Source organism: Ictalurus punctatus, chromosome 5, assembly GCF_001660625.3.
Source record: "Ictalurus punctatus breed USDA103 chromosome 5, Coco_2.0, whole genome shotgun sequence".
In the NCBI taxonomy this organism is placed as follows: domain Eukaryota; kingdom Metazoa; phylum Chordata; class Actinopteri; order Siluriformes; family Ictaluridae; genus Ictalurus; species Ictalurus punctatus.
In genome coordinates, this window is record NC_030420.2 from 7,654,511 (window position 1) to 7,678,114 (window position 23,604).

A 23,604-nucleotide genomic window follows, 5' to 3' on the forward strand; every position below is an offset into this window, starting at 1 on the left:
TTTATTCACCATTGCTGCATGAGTTAATAAAGGTCAGTATTTTTGAGAAAAATAGGGACCACGCTGAGGCCGGGCAAGGCCACGATAGCTTAAGGGGACTTTGGCTGTGCAGTAAAAAAATAAATAAATAAATGTATGTGAGTGATGCAATGGACTGAAAGGAAGAACTGCACACAAAATGCCCAATTAGAACACCAGCTCCAGCACAGTAGAGTTCATTGGCAGCACTCGTATCCTCGATTACGATTAGTTGCAAATTTCCTCCCACATTGCATTAAGCCGAGAGCGGTCATTTAAGATAACAAAAGAGTCTTCCTCTGTACTGTCGTTATTCAGCGGTATATCTCATTCTTCGTCTATTTAGTCTAATATTTCCTACTCCACTTCAGGCAGTGTTAATGCAGAGTGCAGACCAAAGAGTGAGTACTCACAGCTTGTAAATAAAATCTACTTCCGCTCTTGAAAAGAGCACACCTCCCTCCTTCCCTCTGTCTCTCCCCCAGTGTTTTAATCATAGCGGTATAATCAAAAAGCCCGAACCAAGCTGCTTCATAAAGAAGTGTTACCATGGCAACAGGTGCTGGAACATTGTCACAAAATGCCCCCAGAGTCAGATTCTTTACATATATTTTCACGTTGTCTTTATGGATCCAGATGCTCATAAAAATAAATAAAAAAGTAAATAAATACATACATTTTTAAAAAGTAGTGTTGCACATGAGGCAAAATGGGAAGGACAAATGAGAGGACAAAAAAAAAAAAAAGTAGTGTTAAGTCTTAAAATACTTCGCCGTGTTGTTTTGGCAGTGATTTCTTTGCATCTATTTTCAGATTACAGAAGCAGTGCCATATTTGCAAACAGATTCCGAGTCAGAGTCGCATACACACATACACACAGGTACACAGACACAAACACACACACACACAAAATCTGTAATAATGATGGATGCAACTTGCCTGTGCCCTATAATTATTTCTAGAGTAGCTTAGCCAAAGAAAAATATCCCTTGAAATCCCTAAAATCCTGAAGAATTTATGCAGCTGTTTAAAGCTTAATGGAACTCGCTCTGCCCCCCACCCCCATTTCCCTCAAGGTTCAACATACTGTACATTTTGAGATGCTTTTCTGCTCACCACAGTTGTAAAGAGTGATTGAGTTACCAGAGCCTTCCTGTCAGGCTATTCTCCTCTGATCTTTTTCATCAATTCATTTCCCACAGCCAGAACTGCCACTCACTATTTGTTTTTATTGTTTTCCCCTCACCTTTCTGTGTAAACTCTAGAGAATGTTGTGTGTGAAAAGCCCAGAAGACCAGCAGTTGAAACACTGAAATACTCAGACCAGCCCATGTGACACCAACATCCATGCCACAGTCAAAGTCACTGAGATCAGATTTTTCTCCATTGTGATGTTTGATGTGAACATTAACTGAAGCGCTTGACCTGTATCTGCATGATTTTACGCATTGTGCTGCTGCCACATGATTGCCTGGTTATTGCGCTATCCATAGAGCCCAATTCCAGAAAGCACATTTTTAAGCAATGTAAAGTTTGTACAAGTTTATGTAACAGACATGTAACAGTCGACTTGTCACTCCTTTGCAAAAAGACCCAGCATACACAGTGACTGAAGAGTAAATCATAGTGCTTGGGGGGAAAAATATGCATTTTTGCCACCACATCCGATTTTCAAACCTTTGCACAATAATATATGCTGGCAGCGTAGTACAGTTTCTTTGAATGCTAATAGCCAACATTAGTTTCTTCAGTTCAGTGGATATAAAAAGACTACACACATCTCCACTGTTAAAATTGCAGGTTTTTGTGGTTAGCACGTTTGCCTCGTACCTCCAGAGGTTGAGGTTTCGAATTCTGCCTCCACCCTGTGCGAGTTTAGTTACCAGTTTGCATGTTCTCCCCGTGTTTCGGGGGTTTCCTCCCTCAGTCCAAAGACATCTAGCTGATTTTCAAATTGTCCTCAGTGTGTGAATGGGTGTGTGAATGTGTCCTGTGATGTGCTGGTCCCCTGTCCAGGGTGTCCCCTGCCTCGTACCCCGAGTTCCCTGGGATAGGCTCCAGCCTCCCTGTGACCCTCTGTACAGAAAATGGATGGATGGACATCTTTTGATTTTTCCACCTTTAATGTGATATAGCAACCAACAAAATTCGAGTGCAAAGCAAATATAAACATTTACTGGGGGGATAAAGAAGAAAAAACTTGCAGAAATTTTATTTTAGAGAAAATTTAGAGAAATTTTATCATTCTCCTTGAGTTCAGGGATATTAAGGTGGTGAAACTGTAATGGAGGAGGAGTAAAAAGAGCATAGATCTAGTTTTAGGACATAAGATTTTATTTTCCACCTATTACCAGCACGTTATTTGAATCATATTGAGCAGAACTTTTATAGAGCTATTTTATTTCCTACACCTGTTAACATAATTAATATGATAAATTCGGTTGGTGGTGCATGCTTTTACTTCTACTGTCTGGCATCCACCCAAAATGGATGAACCTGCCGCGCTTCTACATTTAACTGTGCAGATCACGCAGTAAATGTGCTATTACTTAGCATCGTTCCTTATCCAAAATGAATTTCTGGCTACACCACTGACTTAGAATGACATGAAAACCTGATGCTGCACATCATACCTAATAAATAATGAAAATCTAAAGCAGTGTATCACTTCCACAGGTCTTATTTGCACTCGGAATGCTTTTTTTTTTTTCTTAACCTACACGTGCATACATTTGCGAGGCAACAGATTTTCGTCTCGCTGTTCGCTTTAATTTCACTCGCATGCTGTTTTCCTCCCTGGCAATCAGCCTCAGTTTCCACAGAAACAACCCCCACCCCCACCCCCCACCCCCAGCCAACCCCGCTACACTGAAAGAGAACGGGGAGGAAGAAAGAGAGATGTAATAGTACAAATAAGAAAGAGGGTGACAGTGGAAGCGAGATGAAGGGGGGGAGGGGGAGTTAAAAAAAGAATTGGATAGATGATTTGGAGAGATACAAGGTGACAGGATCATTCCTTTTTCGTAAGGTGTGAAATCAGTGCTGTGGTTATGTTTGTTTCGTCTCCAGCAACAGGCTGTCAAGGGCCACATACACAAACCTAAAGACCTGTCCTTCTCTCTGATCCTTTAGAAAAGCATTCATCTGCTTCCCACCTTCATCTTTTACAGTGCAGCAGGGAAAGAAACAGTGTGAGGGACAGAACGAAAAAACAACAACAAGCTAATAGACTGTGTGTTTGTGTGTCTACATGTGTGCCAGATGTCCTTGCTTATAGACTCAGCTGTGGTTAAGAGGCTTAGAGGAGAAAATGTGACATTTCTTCTGCTCTGGTCTGTCCATAGCGTATAATGAGCTGCCTTTCCATCCATAACACCAAATCCAAGACAACATTCCATCAAAACTGTCACCAAATTCTTCAGAACACTACATTAATGCACGCGTTTAGGGTAAAAACGTCTTCTCTTTGTCTTTAAATGTCACAGGTTTAGATATCTTCCAGTTTTTCAGAACTGAGGGTCACACGGTTCATCGCTTTCACATCACACGGAAAAGCTCATTCATCTCAAAGTGGGGGTTGTGATAGTTTACAACAGATCTTGGGAAGATTCTCATGAACCTGCAGATTATTTTTTGTGCCTTTTATTGCAATTGGTTTGAAGGCAGTAAAAATCATTATACCATAGGACTGTTCAATTCTTTAATCTGATTCATCAGAAGGTGCTGATTCATTTTCTGTAACAGCAGCTCTGACAGTATTGCTGGATGTAACTCAAATCAGGGCTCTATCTTAATGTGCTCGTTCTAATATATGACTGTTTCTATAGTAACAGCTCGTTCATAGCACCTCGTTTAGCGGACGCTCCATGTCATTCTGATATGGTGAAGTTTTCTGTGAGGAGATACATTTTTGGATTTAAAGTTGTTGGATGGAGTTTCCAGAAATTCTTTGCAGTTCTGCAAACAAACAAACACATGTTTATACAGCGTGTCCCAAAAGGCTCCATGCATAGGGAAAATGAACATTTCTTAGCTAAATGTCTTCCAAAATCTTTCGGTTGCCTTTAAGAATGCCTTTGACTAAAGAAGAACGTATTGAAATCATTTTCGTGGCTGAATCGGAAAGCTGTCGAAGGTTGTGCTGCACTTTAACAGGAAACATGGCGAACCCGTCACACACGACACTGTCGCCAAACTTATCAACAAATTCAAAAAGTCTGGAAGGGTTGCGGATCAACCGAGGAGTCGGTCGACGTCGACAAACATCCACTGACGAACGCACGACAGACGTGGTGCTGCCAAACATAGTCCCCAATGTATGCAGACGTTTGGGACATGCTGTAGTTGATTAACATAAGTGAGATCAGGAACGTATTGATTCATGCATGTCCAACAACATTAAATAATACTATAAATGGATAAAAAGTATGATGTGTCATTCATTAAGAAAGAAAAATTGCTAGCAATTGAAAGAGGATTAAAACACTTTTTGGGAGAAGTATCACACCACACCCATCTGGTTTTAGTCCTTATATACAAAAGAAACCAAAATAATAATAATAAGAAGAAGAAGAAGAAGAAGAGGAAGAAAAAATAGAGATGCACCGATACTTTCTCAGCCGATACCGATAACCGATTATTCAGAGTGATATCGGCCGATACCGATAGTTCTGCCTTTTATGAATTCTTTTAAATTAATAATAATTAATTCCACAATTCTGAAAGAAATGCAAATAAAAATTTTATTCTCTCCATTTCATCAAGTTGTGTCCCAGTAACTGGTCTCATAAACAGAAAACATTACTCTAATAAACATTAACACATGAACTCAATTCTGAAGATTAAAGTAATGTTATTAATTCATATTAACAGAAATAATTGACTGAATTCTAAAAAAAAAACTCCTGTTAGTCTCACATTCACTCACCACAAACAAAAGCATTTCTACTTCATCACTGAACATCAAACTGGTGATATATAATATCAACTTCTTTATATATTAACATTAACTGGATATGAAATACACTACTCTACAAATATATTTTTCTGTGCAATATATACTTTGTCAACTCATCTTCATTTAAATCTTTCAACGGTGTACTGGCCCTTTAATTCAGACTCTTTAATTCAGGCCCTTTAATTTAGACTCGACGCTGAAACTCCCGCTTCACTGCTGCAGCGTCCGGTGTAAAATTTTAGCAGTGCAGAGATTACAGAGATTACAAACTGCATGTTACAAACTCGATGTGTTTTCCCGCCCTCTTTTGATTGACAGGATACAATCGACCCTGAAAATCAGACTGTTTTAAACTATCAGCCGATAGCGTGCAAAATAGACTTTTTCATCTGTGCATCTCTAACAATAGATTCTAGCCCTTCATAGCCATATTAACAAAATCAAGCACTACTATCACATCTAAAAAATATGTCTATTTTTTTACAATTAGGTTAATTTGACCAGCTGAAACTGTACACCAGGATAGATTACACCTGCCTGAATACGTTCCTAAAAACTAATAATGACTATATACCTAATATTAACTTTTTCAACAATTCTATTTCGATCCTCACTTCATCAATGTTTTAAAATCCAATTACGCTTCTGCCCTCCATCCAGTCTTTAATTAAATTACCTCAAAACAGCTCAATTTGTCTCTGCCCTGTCTTCAGTAAGGTCAAATGGATTAGTATAATTGATTTGCGTTGACATCGTTAAGGCTTCTTTAGCCAAACACACTCGGAAGAGAGGAAAATAGGAACGATGATAAGAAGCGGTTGAAACTGATGGATCCAGACATCTTCTTTGAAGGATGCTCCCCTTTTCTGACAGCACTAATATGATGGTGTAATTGAGCCATTTATTTCCTCTAGTGCTCTTACAGACAATGGAGTAAGACACACACACACACACACACACACACACACACACACACACAGTATTCAGGAATGCGATAATGGTGTAGAATTAGTGTGGAATGCTCAGATAAGTAAAGACAATAAATATAAGTACATTCATTTTGCATTATCCAATGTTATTTAGTTGAATTCATGTACTCTGTGTGAATAGTCTAACATTTCAAAATAAGTGTATTGTTTTCTCCACACAGCTCACAGGGGCAACATTTTGCATTTAGCCATTTGACAGAGCAACTTTTAAAAAGGTCAGAATTCAATTTAAGCATACAGCTGAGCAACTCCCTGGCAGTCCTACACTGTCAGAAAAGAGGTACTGTACAGATCTGTTTATAAATGTACAAACAATGTCGGGGTGAGCAAATCAGTATCCTGGGTGACAAGGACAAGCAGATTTTTTAGTTTTATTTATAGTGAACAAACTGGGTTCAACAACCAGAAAAAGAAAAAAAAATACTCTTTCGCATTAAAAAAAAAAAAAAAAAAAAAAAAAAAAAAAAAAAAGATTTTCACTTTTTTTTCTTCCCTTTTTTTCTACAGAGTGCTCACTTGCCAGTTCCCACCCACCAGCCAGCTCTCACCTATCATACAACAGCTACCAACCGGGAAGGGTGAAAGCTAACACATGCTTCCTCCAAGACGCATGAAGCCAACCGTCACATCTTTTCGATCTGCTGCTCGTGCTCCGTCACATGGCAGTGTAACACACTTAAAGCAAAGCGCCGCATACAAGAGACGCTCGTGATTGGCTAGTGTTATTGTGATTGACTGGGGAGAGTGTAAGCTATCCCTTTCACCCAGAAAGCATGTTCAATCTCACTCCCTTGTCATGTGGACACAAGCTTTCAAAAGAGTAGCTAATTAATTTATCATTTGTCCACCCTTGAATGTAAACTTCACGGCAAAAATACAGCAGCTGTACAGAGGATCCAATTTTGTATACCATTAATGATGTCCTTCATTAATTACGTTTCTATAAATAAAGGTGACGACCTACTGTATGCACATGAAAACCCCCAGTTTACTATCTTTTTTCCGAACTTGTATCCGAACTCACTAATCCTGAGCCTCACCCGCGCCACTATCACTGTCCTCCAGCAGGCACTGGTGTTTTGTGAGCTTACGCAAGATGTTAACGAGGCTATGCTCAAAATACAACAGAGAGACTCTCCACATGAAGGTGAGAATGTGTGGCACAAACTGTAACAGAAATGCCACACATTTGTCGGAGCATATGTACGTCTCACAGTAGCAAGACTTCACACTCACCACAACGGCCCAAAGCGGAGAGACTGAGCGTGTTCCTGAAACAAACCCACTCAGTACATCACTCAAAAGTGTTTAAAAGAAAGCTAGTTAGCACGAGTTAGCATGGCTGCATTGGTGTTAACTCGCAGGAAGGAAACTGCAGCATTAGCAAATATGCATGAAGTATTTTTAATGTTCTTTCCATTTGAAATTTCCATTGAGAATTCTGTAGAACGTGTCTAAGTTTAACTGATATAATTTGCACTTCGGGAGACTAGATACAATACACTCTGTTAGCATTTTATTTTCCCCACAGTATCACCCTGTCTGACTAGTGTTTTTGGCTAATGGTTTGTGTGCAGCATCTAAATAAATAAAGTGTATTATATATAAGGTGTAAATACTTAAAATACAAATTACAGAAGGTATATAAAGATAAAGGTTTTGGTGAGCTCTCATACATAGTGGATGTCATTTCCATTTAAACATAATATATAGTGAAAACATTCATTCATCCATTCATTATCCTGGTCAGGGTGGCGGTAGATCCCGAGTCTATCTTGGGAACTCTCGGAGCGAGGCAGGAATACACCCAGGATGGGATGCCAGTCCATCCATTTGCACTTAGGGTGCTTTCACACGTGCATTGTTTACACTGTTTCAATGGAACTCTGGTGTGTTTTCCAGTTCTTCAGGCAGGTGAGAACACAGCAATCACACTCGGGTGCAGACCAGACCAACCAGTCTGAAAGCATCTGAGTAGGATGGTCTCAGTCCAGCTCCAATCGAACTCTAGCATGCTGTGAATGGACCAAGTAAGCAATTTGCTCCTGAATCAGCTCAACTGCAGGAAGTGACCCAAACACACTGGGTATTTTGGGTTGAACTGAATCACAAAAAGGAGAGAGGCTGTAGGGATGCAGAAATGCCACGTGTTCTGGATACTTGTCCCAACGAACATAAAGAGAAAATAAACGCTGGATGTGAGACACAATGTCTTGGCGCTCTGGTGATTTTACTGATTTCTTCGCACACTTGATAAACGTTGGTTTACTTTTTTCCGTCGCTGTATTTCTGAATGGATGAAAGAGCTTCGGGAGTACGTTTTTATCCCTCAGCCGATGATGTGTTGCATTTAACTATGTAGCGTGTGAAAGTAAACCAAAAAGAATAGCAGAAAGTCTCAGTTTCACTCTGACTCAGTGGGTAAGCACCCTGGCATGGTTGGAAAGGTGGGAGGAAACCAGACCCAGAGAAACTCCACACAAAAATGGGTGGAATATGTGAAGCTCCACAAATATTGCTTGTAAAACATTGTCTACCTAATCTACAGGAGTAATTTGATTCTAAATAGCTCTGCTCTTAAGAAATGCACTTCTCAAAGAAACAACTGACAATATAACCACTAAAGAACCACTGAAGCAAAAGCTCATTCCTGTGTTATGTGACCCTTGTTCAGATCCTAGGACTGCTGGAGAACACATATTGACCCTTGAGCAAGGCCCTGAACCACTAGTTCCTTATAGATAAGCATCTATAGTGCCCTCCACTAATATTGCCACCCTTGGTAAATATGAGCAAAGAAGGCTGTGAAAAATTGTCTTTATTATTTAACCTTTTGCTCTTAAAAAAAAAAAAAAAAAAATTTCACAAAAATACTCTCTCATGCTCTCATGAATATCAAACAACTGCAAACACAACACAGGTTTATCCAAAAAATAAATATAAATATATATATATATGTGTGTGTGTGTGTGTGTGTGTGTGTGTGTGTGTGTGTGTGTGTATATATATATATATATATATATATATGTTAAATATAGGTGTGCAACAATAATTGGCACCCCTATGAATTCATATGAGAAAAATATATTTGAGGTATATTCCCATTGAAATTTTACATTTTTTTAGTACACCTGGGTGACTAGGAAAAGGAAGTTGTTCAACCATGACTTCCTGTTTCACAAGGATATAAATATGAGGTAACACATACGCCAAATTCCCTTAGTCATTCATAACAATGGGAAAGACCAAGGAATATAGCTGTGATGTGTGGCAAAATGTTGTTGAGCTTCACAAAATAGGAAGTGACTATAAGAAAATAGCACAAGCATTGAAAATGCTCATTTCCACCATCAGGGCAATAATTAAGAAGTTCTAGTCAACTGGAAAAGTTATTAATCAACCTGGAAGAGGACATGTGTCTACATTGTCTCAACGCACTGTGAAGAGGATGGTTCGAGTGGCCAAAAAATCTCCAAGGATCACAGCTGGAGAATTGCAGAAGTTAGTTGCGTCTTGGGTTCAGACAATCTCAAAAACTACAATCCGAAATCATTTACATCACCACAAGTAGTTTGGAAGGGTTTCAAGAAAAAAAGCCTCTACTCTCATCCAAAAACAAACTCAAGAGTCTTCAGTTTGTCAGACACTACTGGAACTTCAAATGGGATCGGGTTCTATGGTCAGTTGAAAGCAAAATAGAGCTTTTTGGCAGAAAACACCAGAAGTGGTTTTGACACACACAGAAAGGTAGCCATATGGAAAAGTACATCATGTCCACAGTTAAATATACACAGTCAAAATAAGGTTTTGGGGCTGTTGTTCTGCCAGAGGACCTGGACATTTTGTTAGGATACATGGCATCATGGACTCTATCAAATATCAACAGATATTAAATGAAAACCTGACTGCCTCTGCCAGAAAGCTTAAAATGGGCCATTGTTGGATCTTCCAGCAGGACAATGACCACAAAATCAAGGTCCTGCCATGGCCATACCAGTCCCCTGACTCGAAACCTATAGAAAACCTGTGGAATGAACTGAAGAGGAGAGTCCACCAGCGTGGACGTAGAAATTTGAAGGATCTGGAGAGATTCTGTATGGTGCAAAAAAGGGTGCAAATAATTGTTGCACACCTATATTTAACAAAGATTTTTTTTTGTAAACCTGTGTTTTGTTTGCAATTGTTTAATATCCATGAGAGAAGAGTATTTTTGTGATTTATTTAACAAAAGATCAAAAGGTTAAACAATAAAGACAATTTTTCACAGCCTTCTTTGCTCATATTTACCTAGGGTGCCAATATTAGTGGAGGGTATTGTGTATATCAAGGACCTACAGCATTCCATAACTCGTAAGTTGTTTCGTTTAATATAACTATGCAAACTTTACTTGCTCCCTAATGACACACAGCTCTACCTGACTCGATCCGGATCTGACTGAATATGCAATGAAAATCAAAACTTTGTACAAAGGAATATGAAAGAAGATGGTCGATGCGGACTACAAAAGACTGTGATAAATAAAATAAAATAAAAAAGCTGGAACTGTCAATACCTAAATAATTAGTTCCCTATTTCTTCTCTCACTGTTATTCAGAGGGGATGAAAATCCAGATGACTGACAGACATAATGATTTTTCTGTTGTTGCTAGGCTGTAATGTAGTTTGTTTTAATATAAGATAGTTGTATAACCTTTAGAAAAAGCTGTTTTTCCTCGAAAATCCTTTCTTGATGAAAGGAATAGCATAGAAGAACAGCGCCAACAATTTGCTCTTGTTCCCAGAAGACACAAAAGAGGAAACACAGGCTGCTTTGTAGCCGATCTCCATCTTTGCTGCTTTGGCTAGCAACAAGACAGGAAAATGATCGACGTGGTGATCGAAAATGATTGATGTGGCTTGACACACAGCGAAGTTCATTATTTTCCAATAACAGCATGTCTGGCAATTGTCCACCAATACTTTTTATCTGTTTATAGTTACATTTAATGTTAGATCCAATTATTACCTACCTTATAACAGTTATAAACAGTCATTCTACAAGCAGAATTGCTTTTCTCTCTCTTTTTTAAGGTTAATAAGACAAAAAATACAGCTTCATATGTTACCATGAAACTATAAAGCACAAGTTCCTCCGTGGTGAAGGACAGACCTTCACCTAAACTGCCGCAAACCACTAACAGCGGAGACTCCTTTCCGAAACCTCCAAATACTATTATTTTAATAATAATTATTTTTATATATATGTAATCTGTTTTTGATAGGTTTTTTTTTTCGCTTTTGTACTTTTTAAAATATTTTTCATAACTTTTAAGATTTTTACAAATAATTTTATGACTATAAAGCTATATAACGGACAGGTATGGACCGTGAATGATCAAAAATATTTCTGAACACTATAACTACTTTGAAGAAGAGAACTAGGCTGTAATAACGTGGACTATTTTACATGTAAAACATGTTGCATTATATTCGTCTTGCATTCTAAAAACATTCGCATAATAATGATGTAAATTGGGATGAAGGTGCGTCTTGTTATCCATGACATTGTTAAATCTCCAACTCTCAGACACTCACTGAACAGAGCAGACACAGAGAGAGATGAGAGTGCAGCAGGAGAGCAAGACCTCACGCTTGCAGGACAGTGCTGGAGACATCTGGAAAGTCGCTAAGGTTTGTCCAAAAAGTCGCTAGGCACTTTTTTTTTGGCAAAAAAAGGCGCTAAAGGGGTCTGAAAAGTCGCTAAGTTGGCAACACTGGTCTGCACTGACAGCTAGATAAAAGGCAGACTAAGTTCCACCTCTCCCCAGCAAAAAGAAAATACAGAACAAGAGGGAACGCGGGCTTTTTCATTTATGCACATTCTATTTGAAAAGTGATAAAATACACCCAGTACACAAATGATGCCCTGTCTGTGTCTGTATATATACATATATATATTCTCTCTCCCTCTCTGTCTGCTGTGTATTCTCTCTCTCTCTCTCTCTCTCTCTCTCTCTCTCTCTCTCTCTATATATATATATATATATATATATATATATATATATATATATATATATATATATATATATATATATATATATATATATATATATATATATGTTCTCCTATCCTACTAAGGTCCCGCTAATTAGATTAGTGAAATGCCTGGCTCTTGATCCAGCTCAGTAATCTACAGTGAGGATATGTCCAAAGGTCTCAGGTCTTCTATATGTCCAATTAGGAGACAAATACTGAACGTTAGATACATTTAAGCATCTCTCTCTCTCTCTCTCTCTCTCTCTCTCTCTCTCTCTCTCTCTCTCTCTCTCTCTCTCCTTAGGATTGCTGTGTGTACGTAGCTGAGCCGCTGTGGATGTTGCCATGTTTATGTAACTTGTTCAGGTCAGCGATTTTGATTTCTCGCTCTGTACATGTACGTGTTGCGGAGGAAGTTACAGACCATGACATGATGGTCCCATTCCAATACTTTCTCTGTCTCCACACACACGCACACACACACAGCATTACATTGTTGTGCCCTGTTTCTTCATTCCTATTCCAGCAAACAAGCTACTTTTCTCTCAACAGGAACCAGATGAGACTGGATCCTTTGGATTTCTTAAAACATTTAGCCAGTGTTCAAAGAACATCCAGTAAATGTTGTGTAGTCATAGCTGTAGAGTTCCTTACCGCCCTGTACAAAGCCATGCAGAGTGCAATCTGAAGGACCAATCAGGTGGATGAGACTCGACTGGCTGAATCCGATGGTATATGGTTCTGCAACACACACACACACACACACACACACACACACACACACACACACACACACACACACACCTCTATTACTGAATAGCCCACCAAAAAAAAATATTTACAACTTGAACATGTATTTTTTTCCTCACTGAATCATTACATTTTATCTTCAGAAACTATTCGGCAGATAAATAGACTACTCTAAATAGAATACTCCCGAGTTCCCAAAGAAATTGACTAATCTGTTCACTCCTGAAAACTCATTAACAGTAGCACAAACAAACTTTTTGCAGTAAAAAAAAATAAGGATGGGGAACTAAAGCCTTGTATAAAATTATGTCTGGCATTTTAATTTTTGGGGATACATACCTTTTGTCTGCCTTTCTGCATGTGTCCAGAAAAAGACATAGAATAGAGAAAACCGTTATTAGACTCCTTTTTTAATTAAACTACTAACAAACTGTGTCAGAAGTGTAACAAGTATACAAGGACATGGGTTGACTTTTCTGTCCAACTATTTGTTTTTAGGCTTTAAAAAAAATTCAAACGCATAATAAGACATAAAACATATCTAGTACATTACAGTACATTCTTCATTTATTAGAAGAGTCACAATATCATATGGTGTGGCTGTTTGAAATCGCTCTAAATCATTTTATATTTTTATTTTGCCATCTGTCACAATTTCAAACGTGTTTTGCACTGCTGATCAAAAATGCAAACCATTGGCACTTACAGTTACTTCATAATACACGCATGTGATCATTTTACAAAATATCATATGGTGCGACCGTTAGAAAAAGAACAGCTCGGAGCTTTCATAATGAAAAATAATAATAATAATAATAATAATAATAATAATAATAATAATAATAATAATAAGTGACACCATACAGCAAAATACCAGGGATCCTTGGAGACATCTAGAAGAATTGTAAAATTGTGTCAGTTTTAGAAAACAACTATGTAGCTGTCACATATTCAGTATTACTCACTAATACAGCATGTTGAAGTGAATACTAGGCTTGAACACTTTTTAATCAGTTTTATTGGTAAATTTTATTTATTTAATTTTTTTAAACAGGCTTTTAAGCATATTAAGGAAATAACTTATTTGTAGGTAACAATCATAGCCGCACCACATGACCATTTTTAAGCCCATGGGCAATAAATGTTATTAATTCAATGACAAGCTTAGTGGGCTTAGCTATTAGCTATGAAAATACAAATCAGCTCTATATAATCAGGACAGCTGTGAAGAAGCATTATTAACATAATTATTATGATGTATATGTATACGTATGTTTAAATAAGTTTTACCAGGAAGAGAAACTGGTGTAATGATCTCGCCATTCCTTTCTTTTGTTTCAATTCGTTCAAGCTTCTGAGCTTCATACCTCTTCTTACCCAGCTCCACCTGGTCAGGACTGGAGTACTGAAAAATATACATACACTTTATTACAATTAAGCTTAATTAGAAGCACCTACACATTCATGCAATTATTCAATCAGTCAATTATGTGGCAGCAGCACCTTGCATAAAATCAGGTCAAAAGCGTCGTCAGTTGTTTACATCAAACATCAGAATGGGGGAAAATGTGATCTCTGTGACTGTGCTGTGGTTGTTGGTGTTAGAAGGGCTGGTGTAAGTATTTCAGTAGCTGCTAATCTCCTGGGATTTTCGTGCACAATAATCTCTAGAGTTTACACAGAGTGTTGTGAAAAACAAAAAACATCATGTGAGCAGAGGTTCTGTGGTTGGAAAAACCTTGATGTGATGTAGGAGGTCAGAGGAGAATAAACAGACTGGTTCGAGCTGACTGGAAGTGCATGGTAACCCAAATAACCACTCTTTACAGCCATGGTGAGCGGAAAAGCATCTCAAAACTCACAATATATTGAACCGTGAAACAGATTGGCTAAAACAGCAGAAGACCGTATCAGGTTCCAAGAACAAGAATCTGAGGCTACAGTAGGCACAGTCTCACTGAAACTGGACAGTTAAAGATAGGAAATAAATATGAGACAATTTTTTCAATCTTCAACTGTCCAGTTTCTGTATAATATAAGTCTTATATTAAAATATACCTAAAATAAGACAATTAAATGAAGTTAAAATTTCTTTGGGGAAGGCCCTGCACATTATTCACAACACATTATGTAATGCCATGACCACATCATAACTCCCTTCAGACTCTCCAAGTTACTAAGAAGCTGAGTGCAAGTGTCCTGGAGATTCATATGACCTTGTACTCATGCTTCAGTCAGACTGTGAGCAATGCTGACAGCTCAAAAACAAAAACGCCCTACCAGATGTGCTCAATATTAAAGATTGTTGTTTTCCTGTAGAGTGTTTCCGGGATATGCTCCAGATTCACTGCGACCCTGACCAGGATAAAGCACTTAATGAGGATGAATGAATGTGTAAAGTGCAGTGAGAGACAGGATACAAGTGCTTGGTGTGTAAACCTGGTATGTGCTTCATCTTATATGTAAGAATCATAATAGCCCATATAGCATCAAACAACACAAGTTAAATAAGGAAAATCCATAAAACAGAATCAAGGAACTGGAACTAGGGTCAAAACCAGAACATATAAAACACAAACTCGGGAAACAGGACACAGACGTAAAGTAACTAATTGCCCGATAAGACTTTGTGATGATATGTAGACACAACAGCGATTAAGTAATCAAACACAGAACAGGTGAACACAATCAGGCAACAAACCAATGGCAGGACAGGGCCGGAGACAGAACTTGAACCAAAGAAATATTAGAAACCAAAACAAACACCAGTTCATGTCGTTCATTGGGTCATGAGTGTGAATTTATTTCCAAAACATCAAAATGAAATAAACAGTATTTCTGAAAGCAGCCAAGTGTTCAAAGGATGTGGGAACATCCCTAGCGGCTATTTCAAGAAGTTGTCATCAAGTGTCCTTTGATGATTGAAGACACTACATAATCATAAATCTATCATAGTTTATAGACTTCACTATTATTTTTTTTTTTTTAAAAAGGGAAAATAAAATATAAAAATAATGAAAAATGTTCTATGGATCTTGTTCAAATATCTATCTTGTTTATAGTTTATAGTGATAATGTGGAACTCTCAGATGTACATTAAATGTAACTGTAAATGAATAAAAATTATGATGTTTCATTCATTATTACATAAAAATATGTAATTGTTGGCAAATCGCTGTGGTACAAGAAGAATAAAACCCTTCAGAACATGCTGTTATTGGAAAATAATCAGGGTGAAAACAGTGCATCAGGGCGTTGTGATTGTTGATTATTTTCCTATAACAGCATGTCCCATAGTGTTTTATTCTTTACACAACTATAACAAATATTTTTTTTATTTACATCTATTTACTTTGTATTCAACAAGTCACTGGAGTCACTATACAGAAAGCTCATTCCCAAACAGTGCACTAACTGCAAGTTTAAGTTAGTTTTTTAATGGATGCGATCGATATAAATTAGTGTAAGTTACTTTATGGTCTATGTGGACAATGTAAAGTCTTACCTCAATGGGGGGGACTTCTATGATTTTGTCCACATTTTGAAGCGATACGGGGACATACCACAGTGTTGCCTTGTTGGTTAACTTCTTGGCACCTGAGAAAGACATGCACAGTTTACAAAATGCATCTTTTGGGAAAGGAAAGTCACCTGTGATCTGAGATGTGGCTTGATGTAAATAAAAACATTTCCAAGCCAAGGATTCAAGCCAACATACAGTATAGTATCTTAAGTATTCTTTCCAAATTCCTCCACAATATCTACTATTTCAGCCAGCAACACTGGCTTCCAAGAAAAGGTTTTCAAAATGATTTCACAATGAATAGCGAGCACATAATAAATGTCATTTCTGTTTTGCTGAATGTTGTCCTAAGCCTCTCTGTCAAACGAGCCCATTTTCTAATAGATTTTCAGCAAAGTGGGTTGCTAGTTGCTTAGTGTTACTTTTGTTGTCATGGTGACTTCAGCATCTCCCACTGAACCTCTTTCGCTCTCTCTCCAAAGTCCAAGTGAGGCTATTTTGGGTCAGCTGCATTTATGAGGCAGTAGAGTGATTTCAGGGAAGGAAAAAAAAAAAAAAAAAAAAAGCTGTGTGAGAGGGGTGAGGAACTGTTATAAGCCGTTTGCTCAGAATGACTAAAGTGGAACCCTTGCCCTTACAGAGGCTGAACAGACACCTCAAATATTGGCTACTCTATATTCCTCACACTGTTACATGTACAATACAGTATATTAAGAAAATATCACTTCTTACCACATTCAGGATCAACTCATATTCCTGTTTAGCTAGTTACCAAGCTCGTACTCAGTAACCACAGAAGAATGAGCCACCTTGGCGTCTACGTTTTTGCAAAAACTTGCAATAACGTAACACAATAATCCTACACTCTGCTCATCTAGAAACCTTTATTGCGCTATTGCTCGAGCAACCCTGTACTATCGTATTCAATCCCTATAATGATGGTTTTGTGGGTAAATATACATATACCTGTATATAAAACAAGCTGCAGCAATGATAGTAGTGGGAACATGAAGGCGGCTAGTGAAACTCAACCATAAGTAGGCCGTAATAAGTACGTTTCTACTGTATTTAATACTTAAGGAATAAAACGCTCAGGGGGCATTCTGTTATAGTCAATGACACAGCACATCCTGAAATGTTTTCTTCCTCTTATAACCAGTCAAAACTAAAAAAAAAAAAATTTTTATTAATAAATGGCATATTTTTAGCCATTTATGGGTACATTTAATGTTGCGGAACGTCCGCAGAACAAGTCAGCTCGTGTCATCACTTTCGTTATGGCAGTTGTAAACCCTCATCCCTTCACCAGCCTCACTTTTGTCCTTTTTTGAAGTTAAGAAAACTTGTCATGTTTCTGAGAGCCTGGAAAGCGCAATGTCCTCTGTCCTTCCCATGGTGCAAAACTTACTGACTATTACAAAGCACAACATTAATCATAACAACAACAATCATATGCTTTTCTTTGTAAATTAACAACATGGTTTTTTTAAAATATATTTTATTATTAGCCTTAGCCTATTATTCGCCTATTAGATTATGTGGAGCATCTGCCATACATGTCCCTGTAAATGAGTTGTAAATAAAAAAAAATTAGAACGAGCGCATTGAAATGAACCTGTGATCTGAAGTACAGCCCGCACTAATGTCAGAGTTGCTGTTATAGAAAACGAATCAACACCTTCTCACCAATCAAAAAGAAGAAATCAAGAGCTCTGGGGTAGAAATGTTTAAAGTGCACCTGTTGTGGTTTTTCCAATATTACCTTTCATGTAGTGTGTTATAGAGCTGTTTGTGAATGCAAAAAATCTGCACAGTTTCAAAAATCAAAGCGCACGACAAACGGAGTTAATGACTCCCAAAAGAAAGAACCGATTCTGAACAGCTGAAACGAGTCGTTAGTGATTCCAGACTTTACTTCCTGTACTAACCTACGTAGGTTTGTAACAAAAAAGTAAGCCTATGGTCTTCATTGGCTGCTCGCAAACAGACGGAGCAGAAACTCGTTATGGTAGTGGGTGTTTCCTTTTTGAAACACGCTGACAGCGGTAGACCAATCACAACAGACATCTGACCAATCAGAGCAGAGTATGAAAACTCCTCTCTGAACTGAAGAGTTTAGACTGAATCCTTTAGAACAGATCATTTAACAAGTTGTTTTTGACACTGGGGGGGAAAAAATGTAAATCTACAGTTTAAATTATGAGCACAATAAAGTGTTTTTTGACTTTGGATGCATGTAAATCTATTGTATGAGACCTTTAAAACAAAATTAGGCAGGTTTCAAAACCATAATAGGTGCACTTTTAAGACATTTCATGTAAACAAAACATTTTTTGATTTTTTTTCCGTACACAGTTCATATTCATATCAGATGCTTCTGAAAATAAAGGCCCTTTTGGATTCCCTGATGGAAACTAACTTTTATAAACTCCCTGCTAAACTTTGCATCACCTTTGCAAAATGTAATGCGTCATGAGAACTTTTCCGCTCATTGTAAGGCCAGAGCAACAACTAACAAAAGTATTCCAGACAGTATCACCACTAAAGCCGTGGGTCGTAATCTCACCGTCGCTCAAAGCAAACGCTAAGCACAAATGATTGCCGCCTTAACTAACTCCGACTGTGCGGAGTCATCTGAAAGTGAGCGATGAGTCCTGACAGACTACATTTGGGAATAGCATTTGCATTTTACACTCCGTCCGAGGCACGCAGACAGCCCGGTTGCCTTGACAACTGCACCGAGACTCTGCTGCTGCCATGGTGAGAGAGCGGCTTGTCTAATTGGTTCCTGTGGCAACTTGTCTTCAGCTTCCGCATATGAGGCGTATTTACGTGGCGTCAGCTAGCAAGAGGTTGACTTGCTAAAAATAGCACGCGTGCCGGACAGATGGAGGTTCGATATTGTTTGGAGCTTTCTGTGTCTGCTGAACTCCGATGAGCTCGAGAAGAAGAACTCTGCAGACTCCTTCCCGTCGACAATCGAGTAGGGAAAGTTTGAAAAGACTGGAAACTTCTTGCGATGGCTCGTTGAATCTCAAGAAGCTTGTGGGGAGGGTGAGAGGGGGAGAGAAAAAAAAAAGATTAATCTGGCACTGCAGCTGTGACTAAGAGCGTAATTAGATGAGATGAAGACCCACTGGAGAGGATGTGCCGTTCTCTTTGGCTGCCTCCACAACATCATTACCTCCTTTCGCTTGTTGCTCTCAAATATTAAAGCAAGCGATTATTTTTCCTCCTGGTGGGACCTTAGTGAAATTAAAGATTCGGGGAGAGCGAGAGTATCTTGCAGTATGGTGGGGGCACGAAACCCAAGCTTGATCTGTGTAGGTGTCGCATTCTTTCATGTTAGGCTGGTATATCTATTTCCCAAGCAACTAATCATGCATTTTGGTTCAGACGTAGCACATTTTGCTTTTTTCCCCCCCATGATGGATGAGTGAATTTATTAGATAACCATCTAAACCATTCCACACTAGCATTGAATCTGTGACTTGCATTAAACATAAGTGTCATATTCTTCTCGTGCATGTAGATATATTATATACTCTATATTGCTTTCTTGGATGATGGATGATTTTATTTCCAAGCTTTGGGAAAAGAACAGGTGTAACATTTTGTGTGTAGTCTATAGTCTATGCCTATAATATCCTTTCCTAAGTGTCTATTTGAACGCCATCTTAGAGATTAAAAAAAAAAAAAAAATCCAAGATGTCTCTGGACACTGAATAGCAGTGACCCCACAGGAAGCATTTGTTACCAGCAGACTGAGACAATGGTTGGCTTGTTTAGTATGTTAGGACATTGGATAACCAACTCAAAGTTTCCATTAAGCTTGCCAGCTATTTGCACACTGCTTTCAATTTTGCAACACAGTGCTTCGGGTCTCTGCAACTGGAATGTTTTCAGATGGTGTAGCGGGGTGCAGTTTGTTTACAGATTGTCTGGCTTTTTAAGGCTTGAAGTTGCACACATCTTTGAACACACACACATGCACACACACATACACGCACACAGAGCAAAGGCTAAAATCAGTGTCAGTGTCTAGTTAACTGGTGGAGCTTTTAGTACAGTAGTAATTAGCACAAGCTCTGCTGAACCTGTATATCTTTCTTTAGTCATTAGGGAAGTGTGTGTGTTTGTGTGTAAAATGCAGTTAGAACAGCTGACTTGTGGTGCTTTGTATGACAGTGTCTGAGAGTTTGCAAATGTCCTCTGAAAAGGCGTAATTCATGCATATCTTAAGCTCTGTCCAGATGCCGTGAGCTCCTCAAGTGCACATCTGTTACTGGAACTTTCACCCATATCTTTTTTTTTTTTTTTAATTATCCACATGTTGATTTCTATAATAAAAGATGTTGATTTTAAAAGACCCTGTAGCTGCCTGCATCAAATTCAAGGCCTTGATGCTCACGTACAAGACCTTGTCTGGAACAGAACCCTCCTACCTCAACACTCTCCTGAAGGTTTACGTTCCCTCACGCAATCTGCAATCGATTAACGACCGACGCTTAGTAGTGCCTACTCAGCGTTGCTCAAGATCCCTTTCCAGAATCTTCAAACTAACTGTCCCTCAGTGGTGGAATGAACTTCCAACCTCAATCCTGATCACAGAATCTGTCACTAACTTTATATAAAAAAACAGTTAAAGACCCACCTCTTCCGTGATCACTTAACTAACCCCTAAAATGCCAACCCCACATTATCCTTTAAAAAAATAATAATAATTTTTTTTTTAAATGTTTAAAAAAAAAAAAAAAAAAAAACTTACTCTGGCTCTTACACCTCGACTTTGTGCACTTTGCTTCTCTAGAACTCAATTATAAAATCTTATATGGTAGCTCTACTTGTATTGTTCTCTGCTTGATATATCACGTTGCTTGTATTTACTCATTTTTAAATCGCTTTGATTAAAAGTGTCTGCTAAATGAATAAATGTAAATGTGAATAAAGATAATCATCATCATCATAATACATTTTTATTTATTCTGCACTTTTCATTTTTGGCCAATCTCAAAGTTATAAAATGAATACATCATAATATGTTAAAGGTAAACCACAAAGTTAAAAGTAAGCCATTTTAAAAAGAAATTTTCACAATATTTCTGTCTTTCATAATTATATGTTATTTGAAAATAAAGGTTTATACTGTGAATAGAAAATTTGAAGTTTTTTTGTAACGAAACTTTTTTTTTTTTTTTTTCCCCATTTATATTTATGAGTTTCCAGTATCGGCACTTTATAATGGTCAGTACATTTTCCACCAAGGGAGAATCTTCAGGACAGAAGACATATCGGTTCCAACTTAATCAATATTTGGGGTGTATTATTGTACTTTAGTAGTACATTGTACTATAACAGTATATTTTGCTATAAAAGTATATTGCATTATTACAGTATATTGTATTATAGCAGTACATTGCACTATAATGGTATATTGTACTATAAAAGTATACTGACTTACAGCAGTATACTGAACTATAAAAGCATATCGAACTATAATGGTATATTGCACTATATTGTACTATAACTGTATTGTGCTATAACATTATAGTGCACTATAGCAATATATCGTACTATAGTAGTGTATTGCACTTTACCGGTATATTGTACTGTAACAGTATATTGTTATATATTGTAAAAAATAATAATAATAAATACACCCCGTGGAATTTGTTGTTTTTTGTTTTTTTTTACATATTTGGAAAGACAAACATTTGATCCTCCTTGAATCAGTGCCTATTAAAAAGGTACACTCAATCAAATGACATATATCATTGACAATTTGTAGTAATTTTCACAATTTAAATGAACAAAAAAACAGATCAGTCACATGGAAACAGTAAGTACACCCCTACATTTATCACACCTTAAAATCCATATAACTAGATTCAGGTGTTCAGGATTGGGTGCCAGTGTTTAGAACCTGCTTAGGGAGTGCAGGTGGAACCTGTCTTATTTATACCTCTCATATCTAGTGTCTGGTGTTCCCTTTGTTATTGAAGTGTGTGGTGTCATAATGCCAAGATCTAAATAGTTCCTATAGGCCTTCAGAAAAAATATGGATGCCTATGTGTCTGTCAAGGGATTTAAAAGATTATTCGAAATACATCTTTCCACTGTAAGGAAAATCATCTACAAGTGGTGCAGATTTCAAACGACTGGCAATTTCTCCAGGACTGGCCATCCCAGCAAATTCAGCCCAAGAGCAGACCATCTGATGCAAAAAAAAAAAAAAAAAGGCTCCAAGAACGCCAACATTTCATCACAGGATCTGCTAGTAACTGTTGGTGTCAAAGTGCATGCTTCTACTATCAGAAAAAGATTGCACAAATTTGACCTGCATGGGAGGCGTGCCAGGGAAAAGCCTTTGCTGTCTAAAAAGAAGATCAGAGCAAGACACTTTGCAAAGGAGCATACAGACAAAGACCAGGCTTTTGGAATGATGTGCTCTAGGCAGACAAATCAAAGATAGAGTTGTCTGGCCACAGTAACAGCAGACATGCTTTTTAGGAGAAGTACCTTATACCAACTGTGAAGCACGATGGTGGAAATGTTATGCTTTGGGGTTGCTTCGCTGCCACAGGGACTGGACAGCTTGCATTCATTGATTCAACTATGAATTTCGCATCATATCAGAGAGTGCTTGCAGATAATGAGAGGCCATCTGTCCAAAAGTTGAAGTTGAACCGAAAGTGGACCTTTCAACAGGATAATGATCCTAACCACACTAGCCAATTCATATAGGAATGGCTCAAAAAGAAGAAATGTACATGCAGTACATGCAAGAAAAGCCTCAAACATCTTGCAACTGAAAGAATATTGCATGGAAGCCGATGTCAGAGACTGGTGGACAAATATGCAAAACACTTACAAGACGCTATTTCTGCTAAAGGGAGCAATGCTAGCTTCTGAGAGACCAAGGGTGTACTTACTTTTTCCACAGAAGAATATCACATCTATTGATATTTCTGTTGAATAAATGATTGAAAAAGCTCATTTTCCTTGTTGTTTTGTTCAAGTATATCAACTTCATTAATAGGCACTGTTTCAAAGATGAGCAAATGGTTGCTTGTCCAAATATGTCAAAAAAGCAAACCGTTTCCATGGGGTGTACTTATTTTTTCACATGACTGTATAATTGTATATTTTGCAATAATGGCATATTGTACTATAGCTGCATATTTTACTATAACTGTGTATTGCACTATAATGGTATACCATGCTATGATGGTATATTTTACTATAAAGGTATATTATATATATTAATATATATTTTATTGTATTCATAGCGGTATATTGTACTATAACAATATATTCTGCTATAACAGTATATTGTACTATAACAGTATAT

At 37.7% G+C, this 23,604-nt stretch overlaps 1 protein-coding gene across 3 annotated transcripts in view; it reads right to left on the reverse strand.

The window, feature by feature from the left end:
* Positions 1–23,604, reverse strand: part of acot7 (acyl-CoA thioesterase 7) — a 90,983-nt gene that overhangs the window by 45,930 nt on the left and 21,449 nt on the right. For all 3 annotated transcript variants that reach the window (XM_017467144.3, XM_017467145.3, XM_017467146.3), the window contains exons 4-7: positions 16,236–16,327; positions 14,021–14,135; positions 13,070–13,084; positions 12,635–12,721 (exon numbers count right to left, since the gene is read on the reverse strand). In XM_017467144.3, coding sequence (XP_017322633.1) covers positions 12,635–12,721; positions 13,070–13,084; positions 14,021–14,135; positions 16,236–16,327 — 309 coding nt within the window. The remainder of the gene's footprint in view (positions 1–12,634; positions 12,722–13,069; positions 13,085–14,020; positions 14,136–16,235; positions 16,328–23,604) is intronic.